Raw genomic sequence first — 12,098 nt, forward strand, 5'->3', positions numbered from 1 at the left:
AGAGAGAGAGAGAGAGAGAGAGAGAGAGAGAGAGAGAGAGAGAAAGAGAGAGAGAGACACACAGACAGACAGACAGAGCTACACATACACACACACATGTAGATATGTTCATATACACATACATGTACACATACATGTACACACACACACACACACGTATACACACACATGTGCATATACATGTACTGGTGCCAGCCAATAACTTAGGCTCCCTCAAAGTGACAAGTGAGTGAGAACCTCTCCAGTGCTGGCACATAAACTGTACCCAGTAAATCCTGTAAAGTAGTTGGTAAACTGACTAGAGAAGAATACATAGGATTCTTGAGGCCCTTTATTCAACTTCTCTGAAGTTAGTGCCACAAAAAATACACCTGGTGCACTCTGTAAAGTTTTTTAGCGACAGGAAAGGAATCCAATTGTAGAAACCAGAGCCAAATGACATGCACGAATAGCAGTCTGTGGAAACAGCAGTGACTCAGATCATGATTCAGATCATGATTGTCCAACCATGCCAGTTGCCATGGAAAGTGGACATAATGATGATGGTGGTGATAATGGTACCTGCGTGTGTGTGTGTGTGTGTGTGTGTGTATGCTTGTGCAAGTGTTTGTTTCTGTGTGTATTCACACTGACACCATTTGAGCACTGGTACATTTGTCTGTGTCTCCCATAAACAATATGTCCCATGGTTCAATAGTGGCAGTGTTTTAGTCTAAAGATCTGCAGGATAAAAAAATACCATATTTAGAAATTTAATAAAAAAAATTTTAAAAACCATCGTGGCTGACAACAAGAAAGGTATCCAGCTTCAGGATACTACCTCATTCAGTCTCTTCAAACACCAACTCAAGCCAGCACAGGTAAATGTGACTGAACATAAATGATGATGATGATAACAATGGTGGTTGTAATGATGATACTGATGCTGGTCATGATGATGGTGGTGGTGATGATGGTAATAGTGACGATGGTGATTGTGGTGATGATGATGATGGTAGTGATGATGATGATGGTAGTGATGATGATAATGATAGTCACAGTAGTGGCAGTGATGGTGGTGATGATAATAATGATTGGTGGTAATGATGATGATGATGACCTTAGATCAAATCAAGTGTTTCCTATTTTCTAAAACATTTCCAAAGGGCAAACTGATCTCTCACGAAAATATTAAACAATATTTATATAAAATCATATTAAAGGGAAAAAGTCAAAAGCTGAATATCTAAAGAGAGCAAGAAGAGGAAGATGTAAAAAAATGATGAGAAAAAGAAAGAATGGAATACGAAAGGATGGGGAAAAAAAGAGAGACAGTCAGAACTTAAGATGACTTATCTGATGGTGAAACTATTTAAACTGGAGTTGAAGATATAAATAAAGGCTTCTAATATATATAATTAACAGTATGATGGCAAGCTGGCAGAATCGTTAGCACACCAGGCTTAGTGGCATTTCGTCTGAGTTCAAATACCACTGAGGTTGACTGCCTTTCGATATCAGTTGATTACTGTGGTCAATCTAATCAACTTACCCCTCCTCTGGAACTGTTAGTTCTGTGTCAAAATTTGAAATCATTATTATTATTAAGGCAGTGTGCTGGTGGAATTGTTAACACACCAGATAAGACACTTAGCAGCATTTCATCTGTCTTTACGTTCTGAGTTCAAATGCTGCTGAGGTCCACTTTGCCTTTCATCCTTTCAGGGTCAATAAAATATGTACCAGTTGAGCACCAGGGTCAACATATTCGACTTACCCTCTGCCCTGAAATTGCTGGCTTTATGTCAAAATTTGAAATCACTATTATTATTAAGGCAATATACTCAACAAAATGTTTTGCAGCATTTTCTCTCTTTATGTCCTGAGTTCAAATGTCACTGAGGTCAACTTTGCCTTTCATCCTTTTAGGAGTCAATAAAATAAATATCAGTTGAACATTGAGGTCAATCTAATCAATCTATCTGTCCCCAAAAATTGCCAGTCTTGTGCCAAAACTTGAAAGTAACATACAAATCAACTGTTTATAACCATGTATCAGTAAAGATAGATTTTTGTTTGGCAAGCGGTTGCCAGTGGGTATGTGCTACTGATAGAACGCAAAGAGGCAGAAATGCACTCTAACATTCTCACCACCACTGCTAGTGATAATGTTTCTTTGTTATTTAACATTGTACATCTGTCTAGAAGAGATATATTCTCTGGATAAATACAGCAGTTAATTAGACTTTCTGTAGTATCTGTGTTAACTATCATACATAGATTGTTATCTGAAATTAATACTGCTTCTGTTGCACACAGCCATGAAACAACACATGCTTTTCTTTGAACTGTCTGTTCATCATCATCATCATCATCATCATCCTATAACATCCATTTTCCATGCTGCCATGGGTTGTACGGTTTGATCAAAGCTGGCAAGCTGGGGAGTTGTTCCAGGGTCCAGTCTGATTTGGCTTGGTTTCTATGGCTGGATATCCTTCCTAATGCCAACCACTTTACAGAATGATCTGGGTGCTTTCAATGTGGCACTACATGAGTGCTTTTATGTGGTACTGGCACGAGTGTTTTTACATGCCACCAGCACATGACTCTTGCAAGCCAATCCTCTTCACCAGGAAGAGTCACTTTAACACTTCTGATATAAAGCAGAGCTCTTCTTGAGTACTCCTTTTATTTTTCTCTGGAATTTTTCCCCTATCTGACCAAGAGCCATGCTCAAGACAACATTTCTATTCCTATTTAGCCATCTAAATTTGTTTACCAAGTATCAATCTAATATATTCACTGTGTACATCCAATTGATTTTTGTTGCTTTCTTCCTCCTTTTTTTTTTTCTATTCTTGGATTTGTCTACATATATATATATATATATATATATATATATATATATATATATATATATATATATATATATATATATATATATGTATATATGTATTTATGTATGTATATATGTATTTATGTATGTATTTATACACACACACACACATAAAATCCAAATACAAGATGGATTAAACAGGTTTTATTACAAATCAATGCAATTGTTTCGAAGCATCAATACCAGCTGTTAATTAGTGAATGGCACATAAACTATAAACAATATTGTATTAATGATTTAATGGCAGTTGTACACATGTGCATCCTCGGGTCACCAGAGGATGTGTGTGTGTGTGTGTGTGTGTGTGTGTGGAACTGTCCAGCTAATGCTAGGAAGGGATATGGACATTAAATGATGGTAATGATATAATGAAGATTTTATTGTTAACGAGAATCAACTACTTAAACTAGAGTAAAATAACTAGACACAAATAATATATTCTTATAATCAACTCTCTCATACCCAATGATTGGTGAAGCAGCAGCAGCACTGTAGTTGACTGCTAATAAGGCAGAAATAATTACAGAGGCATCAAATTGCTGGACCAGTTGATGGAAGTTACAGAAGGAGTCATAGCTCAATTAATTAGGAAGGGAGTTAATGTAGATAAGACAGTTCAGATTTGTGCCAAGCAGGAGTATGACTGATGCTATATTCCTGGTTAGGCAACTGCAGGAGAAGCATTTAGCTATTAAGCTTTTGTCAACATGGATAAAGCCTTTGACAGGATCCCTGGCTCCCTTATCTGGCAATCAATGCAGAAGCTAGGAATAGATGAGTGGTTAGTGAGAGTAGTACAATCTATGCACAGGGATGCTGCCAGTAAAGTGAAGGTTGGCCATGAGTATAGCAATTAATTCAGTGTACAGGTAGGAGTTCACCAAGGATCAGTTCTCAGCCCCCTCTTGTTTATCTTAGTCTTCCAAGCCTTAACAGAGGAATTCAAGATCAGTTGTTCTGGGAACTCCTCTATGCTGATGAATTTGTTCTTATAGCTGAATCATTACCTAAACTAGAGAAGAAATTTCAGGTGTAGAAAAAAGGCTTGGAATTTAAGGGCCTCAGAGTTAGTTTAGCAAAAACCAAAGTCTAAATAAGTAGGAAAGCAAAAAAATCACAGGTCGCTTCTGAGAGATGGCCCTACTCGATATGTAAGAAGGTTGTTGGTAGAAACTCCTTATGCTGTACTCAGTGCAAGCTTTGGACACATAAGAGGTATAGTGGTATCACAGGAAGGTTAACAGAGAATATAGTCTTTGTGTGTGGCAAAGGTGCAGGTACAATAAGCACTAAAAATGTGCAGACAGTAGGCTCCTTCAAATGCTCGGTGGGATCATTAGAAGTAGTAGATAGTTTCTATTATCTAGGAGACCAAGTTAGCAGTGTAGTTTTGAAAGTGTAGTTGTTACGATAAGAACAGGTTGGGAAAAGTTCAGAGCTTCTACCTTTGTTGGGAACTAAGGGCCTCTCTCTCAGAAAGAAAGGCAGATTGTGTGATGCCTGTGTACATACAGCTATGTGACATGGCAGTGAAATATAGGCTTTGACTACTGAAGACTTGTGAAGGCTTGAAAGAAATGAAGCTGGCATGCTCCGCTGGATGGGTAATGTCAGTGTGCATGTACAACAGAGTGTAAATGGTTTAAGAGGAAAACCGGGTATAAGAGGATTCAGATGTTGTGTGCAAGGGAGAAGACTGTGCTGGTTTCGTCACGTGATGCATATGGATGAGGATAGCTGTGTAAAGAAGTACTGAACTCTAATTGTGGAGAGTACCTGTGGAAGGGGCAGACGCAGGAAGTCGTGGGATGAAATGGTGAGAAAGGATCTTCGGACGCTGGGCCTCCCTGAGAAAATGACAAGGGACTGGGAGATGTGATAATTTACTGTACTTGATAAAACATGTCAAGCTAAGTAAAATCACTGCCTTCCACACATGCAAGCTTGTCCTTTCAGGTACCAGTGTCACATGGAAAGCACCATGCGGGTGCCCTGTAAATGCACCCATGCCAGTGCTACATAAATACACCCATGCTGGTGGCATGTAAAAAACACCCAGCACACTCTGTAAAGTGGTTGGCTTTTGGAAGGGCAACCAGCCATAGAAACCATGCCACAACAGACAATTGAAGTCTGGATAGCTCCCTGCTAGCCAGCTTCATGTCAAACCAGCCAAACCCTGCTGGCATGGAGAGCAGATATTAAATGATGATGATGATGATAATGATGGTGATGATGATTGTAGGGTAGGTGTGAGAAGCTGAATAATCCCAGCCAGTATTAATATAAAACCAGTAGAATATTTGAGTTTGATATGGCCAGTTTTAAATATTCAAGGGTTAATGCAAAAAAAAAAAAAAGCCATTAATTTAGATTCTACCCCTGTAAGATGAATATCAACATTAACATAAATCAAAATGTAATCGACATTTTTATCGAAATCTGTAGTTTCTAAAAGTATCAGGAGATTAACACAGAAAAGGTACTACTGGAATTTGAGAGTTAATAAATCTCACAAAATCTGAAAAAGGCAGAACAAGTAGATTCTTGATAAAATAATACCCAAGACCAAACACAAAATTTCGAATAAACTTACAGTGACTGATTAGTCCAATTGTATTACCTAACTAAACAAATACTAAGTTTCTCCAATTTGATATAAATGATAATTATGCTCCTGTTACACAACCATAAGTTCAGGCTGTAGAATTACTCTAAGACAATCATCAACATAGAAGAATTTGAAATTATAATTAAATTACAAACTAGAAAACTAAATTAACTTTGACTTTATGGATGAAAAAGAAAATCATTTAGCACAGCTTTTGATGTGAGTTTAGAAGCTAATGACTCAGCTAAAGTTACTGAGCTAAATGGGCTGTACTTGCTACGTAAATTAAAGGAAAAATTTCTTATAATTCTGAGAGGATTATATCAAGATAACAGATTTCTGGCACTAATGAATAGTAACATTTCATCTAAATAATAGTTTCTTTTATTCTTACCATAAACCAACATGTGGAGGCGCAATGGCCCAGTGGTTAGGGCAGCAGACACGCGGTCATAGGATCGTGGTTTCGATTCCCAGACCGGGCTTTGTGAGTGTTTATTGAGCGAAAACACCTAAAGCTACACGAAGCTCTGGCAGGGGATGGTGGCGAACTCTGCTGTACTCTTTCACCACAACTTTCTCTCACTCTTTCATCCTATTTCTGTTGTGCCTGTAATTCAAAGGGTCAGCCTTGTCACACTGTGTCATGCTGAATATCCCCAAGAACTACATTAAGGGTACACGTGTCTGTGGAGTGCTCAGCCACTTACATGTTAATTTCATGAGCAGGCTGTTCCGTTGATCGGATCAACTGGAACCCACAACGTCATAAGCGACGGAGTGCCAACAAAAACAAACCAACATTGAGATAGTCAAACCAAACTAGAACTATTTACAAAAAAATTAGTTAAGAATAGATCACCAACACTTTCCTGTAAAGTGGCTGACATTTGGAAGGGCGTCCAGCTGTAAAAACCATGCCAAACCTAACTTCACCTGCGCTGGTGCCACATAAAAAGCACTCAGTTCATTCTGTGGGGTGTTTGCCTTAAAAACCATGCCGAAACAGACACTGAATCCTGGTGCAGTCTTCTGCTTGGATAGCTCCAGTCAAACCATCCAACCCATGCCAGCATGGAAAGCGGATGTTAAATGATGAAGATGATTTCATATAATGAAACCTTAGTTAATAGCAGTTTTAAAAATAAAATATCACACGTTACATCAACCAGTAGAGCTAGAAATACTAGAAATAGATCGAGAATAATTTGTTGATATATAATCCTCTTCACAATTCAGAAATAACAACCAAGAGGTTTTTCTTTACTTAATAAGCATTTTCCTCATTACCACAAATAATACTATCTTTTTATGGTAAAAACTGTTAAACTATCCTACTTAACCACACTTAATCTAGTAAAAAAGCACAACTTCTTCCAACATAGCTAAGTTAAATCAAAATAGATCTATCCATAATAGTAACTGCAATTGTACCAGCACACATCCTCTCAACTCAAATTTCTTAGATAAGGAGCCAACAAGTGTTCAGTCATTGAATCTATCCAATTCACTTCCACTTTGTTTTCCTTTTCTTCCTCTCTTCCCTCCCATTTGCTATTCATTTTATTCTTCATTATCATCAGTGTTATCAATAGTAACTGCTTGTAACTTTTCTCATGAGGTTGGAAACAACATTATCTATGTATTTATAACTTCACTTCAAAGTATGTTTATAAAAATCTGTTCATTGTATTAATCTGATATAAGATTATTACGATGTTGATGTAGCTAACCATATTGGTTAAAAAAATATATTAAACTACATGGTGATGATGATGATGATGATGATGATGATGATGGTGATGGTGATGGTGGTGGTCATCATTTAATGTCTACCTTTTTCATGCACGCATGGGTCAAGCAGAATTTCTTAAAGCAGATTTTCTAAAGCTGGACGCCACTCCTGTTACCAACCCTCAGCTGTTTCCAAGCAAAGTAATATTTCCCCATGGCTAGATATGTTTTTCCCAGAAGACTGGCAACGAACAACATTGCTTGTATGACAGTGATGCTTATTTATAATCATCCCATGTTGTCAAAACAAGAGTACACACACACACACATACACACACACATACACACACACACACACACACACACACACACACACACACACACACACACACACACACACACACACACACACACACACACACACACAATATATGTATGACAAGCATCTTTTTTACTTTCCAGCTACCAAATTCACTTACATGGCTTTAGATAGCTCAGGCTACAGTAGAAGACACTTGCTTGAGGTGTAATGCAGTGGACTGAAACCCAAGGCAATATGGTTGGGAAATCAGATAACAGGAGATTAACCATTAAAGAGTAGGACTTTTACTTACGACATGTTGCAAAATTTTGAGGATGTCATCCATGTCTAGGTCATAGCAAGAACTCTTCTCTAAAACATGAGAGTTTATCATGTATTTCAGAGAATCTTGAGGAGAATTCAGACATTTTGTACCAGGCAGTTTGTTCGTATAGGTGATAACAGCTTGTAAGCATTCGTCGAGTCTACAAGATAGAAAAAATAAACAGTTACTTCAAGAAATTCAGAAAGGAAAAAAATTCTGGAAAAAATACATGCATTAACTTTTCCTTTTGGTCCTCATCACAAAAATATATGACCTTCATAACAAGTCAAAAGAAACTGGTATTGTCATTTTAGGGTCAAAAAATTTTTCAGCCTCCAACAATTACAAGCATTCTGCAAAACAAATGTGAGGGTCATAACTGATTATTGCTCCCATATTTAGGATGTTACTACTGCAACACATACAGATATTCTAGATTGTATTCAGAAAAGAGGCACTTGAATGATTGGCATAAAAATCACTCACAGACATACTCTATCCTCAAGCAGATAAGCATGCTGCCTCCTCTCTCTGCTATTTCTACAGCTATACCACTACTTAGTGACCACAGCACCTTCAAGCTGGCTGATTTTGTACCTCTTCCACTCACTTTTCGTCCTCTCATCAACCCCCAGGCACTGCGTCTAACCACTATTCTCATTCCTTCCTCCTCAGAGCATCATCCCTTTGGAATCTCCTCTTTGCTTGTGCTTTCCTGCAGATGTCAACTTGCAAAAGTTTAAAACTTAAGCATTTAGATTACTCTGTCAAATTTAATGCTTATTTATTTATCTTGTTTTGAATTATCATGCATAATTTCATAGATTAGACATTTCAATACTATGATTGTTTATTTTTAGAATGACACTGTAGAGTAGGTGTGAGAAACCAAATCTGACCAGTTGACTATAAAACAGGTAGAATATGTGGGCCAGATACGGCTAGTTAAAATGCTAAAGGGCTAAACAGAACATTTTTTTGTTGTTGGCACTCCGTCGCTTACGACGTCGACGGTTCCAGTTGATCCGATCAACGGAACAGCCTGCTCGTGAAATTAACGTGCAAGTGGCTGAGCACTCCACAGACACGTGTACCCTTAACTTAGTTCTCGGGGATATTCAGCATGACAGAGTGTGACAAGGCTGGCCCTTTGAATTACAGGTACAACAGAAACAAGAAGAAAGAGTGAGAGAAAGTTGTGGTGGAAGAGTACAGCAGGATTCGTCACCATCCCCTGCCGGAGCCTCGTGGAGCTTTAGGTGTTTTCGCTCAATAAACACACACAACGCCCGGTCTGGGAATCGAAACCGCAATCTTATGACCGCGAGTCCGCTGCCCTAACCACTGGGCCATTGCGCCTCCACAAACAGAACATTAACCCTTTTGATACCAACATACCTAATGCACATGACCTCTTTCTGGTTCTGATATTTACTTCTTATTTTGAACTAATCTAAATCAAAGCCTTCCATTAAAATTTCATGTTTACTGATGTTTCAAACCCCAGTTTAATAATAACCAAAAGATTGTTTTTACTAAATTCGTGCAATATTTTCAAAATTAGCTGAAACAAAGGCAGTGTATTTCAAGAGAAATATGGTAACAAAAGTGTTAAAGTGATCTAAATAAAAATCTTTCCATCAAAATTTCATGTTAATTTCTGTTCCAAACATCATCTTGATAATGACAACTATTTAACTAAATTCTTCATCACTTCCAAATAAATTGAAACAAATGCAGTACACTTAAACAGTAATATAGTAAAGAAAAGGGTTAAAAGCATAACTTGCCAGTCTCAGAGAGCCTGCAAAAGCTACAGGTAATGCCTCATTCTCCAGACCCAGCAAATACAAAAGAAAAGAAAATACCAACTAGAATCAGAGATCAAAATAACAAGAAGCAGATAGCTATGTATTAGTGAATCACTGCCAGCCATATTTTCATGATTCCACACATTTCCCACAAGTCAAATCCATAACCTTTCCTCTGAATACAATAGCTATCTGACCATGTTTATCATTATTACAAATTCTGTCCAAGAAGAGAGCAAAATCCAACATTTTACCAGGTGGGAAAAAGAAAACAGAAAAATACAGTATTGAATTAATTATAAATATAGGAAATCTGGCTTCCTTGAAATGACTATGTGATTGAGATGCTTGCTTCCCAACTACATGGTTTCAGGTTCAGTTCCACTGCATGGTACTTTGAGCAAGTGTCTTCTATTATAATCCCAGGACAACCAAAGCCTTGTGAGTAGGTTTGGTAGATGGAAACTGAAAGACACATAGGCATGGTGTGTAGTAAGAAGCTTGCTTCCCAACCACATGGTTCCAGGTTCAGTCCTACTGCATGACACCATGGGCAAGTGTCTTCTACTATAGACTCAGGCCAACCAAAGCCTTATAACTAAATTTGGTAGACAGAAAACCGAAAGAAATTTGTCATATCATCATCATTTAAAGTCTGCTTCTATGCTGGCATGGGTTGGACAGTTTGACTGAAAACTGGTAAGCCAAGGGCTGCACCAAGTTCCTACCTAATTTGGCAAGGTTTCTATGGTTGGATGCCCTTCCTAACGCCAACCACTCAGACAGTGTAGTGAGTACTTTTTACATGCTACTGGCACAGGTGCCATTGACCTGACACAGGCATCAGCCATGACTATGGTCTCAATCGGCTTGACAGGTCAATACAAGCACAGTGTATTACCAAGAGTCTTGGTCACCTGTCACTGCCTCCATGAGGCCCAACACTCAAATGGTGCTTTTACATGTCACCGGCACAGTTTGTCAGTCAGACTGCACTGGCATCGGCCATGACCACGATTCCTCTCAGTTCAACAGGTCTTCACAAGCACAGCATATCACCCAATGATTGAAAGTTGCTTTTAATGGGCCACTTACGCGACTGGCATCAGCCACGACTACAATCTCACTTGGCTTGATGGGTCTTCTCAAGCATGGAATACCTCCAAAGGTCTTGGTTGCTTGTCATTGCCTCTGTGAGGCCCAATGTTCGAAGGTCATGCTTCACCACCTCATCCCATGTCTTCCTGGGTCTACCTCTTCCACAGGTCCTCTCCACCATTAAAGTGCAACACTTTTTCACACAGCTGTCTTCATCCATACGCATCACATGACCATACCAACACAATCGTCTCTCTTGTACACTACAATCTGATGCCTCTTATGTCCAACTTTTCTCTCAGGACACTTACACGCTATCATGCACGCACACTGACATTACACATCTAGCAGAGCATTATTTCTTACAAGCTTCTTACTAGCTTCATTTCTTTCAAGCCTACACATGTCTTCAGTCATCACAGCCCATGTTTCACTGCCATGTACCATGGCTGTTCGCACACATGCATCATACAGTTTGCCTTTCACCCTGAGCAAGAGGCCCTTTGTTACCAGCAGAGATAGGAGCTCTCTGAACTTTGCCCAGCTTATTCTTATTCTAGCAGCTACACTCTCGGAGCATCCACTCCCACTACTGACTTGTTGACCTCGGTAACGGAAGCTATCAACTACTTCCCACTGTATGGCATATTGAACAAGTGTCTTCTACTATAGCCCCAGGCTGACCAAAGCTTTGTAAGTGGATTTGGTAGACAGATAGCAAAAGCCTCTGTGTGTGTGTGTGTGTGTGTGTGTGTGTGTGTGTGTATGTGTGTGTGTATGTGCATGTGCGTGCGCACATGCACACATTCAGGTGAAAATGTTTGTCTCCTTGTCTTGGTATCATCCGCCAGTTCCAAAATAATTTTCACTGTCATACAAGCAATGTCATTCATTTCTATGGGGAAATATTACCTTGCTTAGAAGTAGGTGAGGGTTGGAGACAGAAAGAGCATCTGCCTATGCAAAACGTTCTTCAATAAATTCTGTCCAACCCATGCAAGTATGGAGAAGTGGATGTTAAAATGATGATGAGAATTTAAAAAGTCAACGAATGAACCTGTATGTGGTCACTTGAATTGCTAGAAATAGCAGGCAATTTTCCTTTAAATCATGCTCCCCAAAATCACAAAAATGGATGTATTGGATAATGTAGTTCTGGAATCTCTGCATAGTGAAATAAGATGGGATGGTCATGGCTGCAATACAGTGTATGTACGCGTGTACTTTTATCATAGGACTGCTAGAGTAGGGCTGACTTGGAGCTGAACAACAGCAATATAGTTGCATACACACTCAACAATATATATATATATACATATATGTATATATATATATATATA

General features: G+C 38.7%; 1 protein-coding gene across 6 annotated transcripts in view; it reads right to left on the reverse strand.

Moving 5' to 3' along the window:
• Positions 1–12,098, reverse strand: part of LOC106878206 (uncharacterized protein KIAA0825) — a 176,526-nt gene that overhangs the window by 71,091 nt on the left and 93,337 nt on the right. For all 6 annotated transcript variants that reach the window (XM_052970496.1, XM_052970494.1, XM_052970492.1 and 3 more), the window contains exon 3: positions 7,838–8,009. In XM_052970496.1, coding sequence (XP_052826456.1) covers positions 7,838–8,009 — 172 coding nt within the window. The remainder of the gene's footprint in view (positions 1–7,837; positions 8,010–12,098) is intronic.

This window comes from Octopus bimaculoides, chromosome 9 (assembly GCF_001194135.2).
Source record: "Octopus bimaculoides isolate UCB-OBI-ISO-001 chromosome 9, ASM119413v2, whole genome shotgun sequence".
In the NCBI taxonomy this organism is placed as follows: domain Eukaryota; kingdom Metazoa; phylum Mollusca; class Cephalopoda; order Octopoda; family Octopodidae; genus Octopus; species Octopus bimaculoides.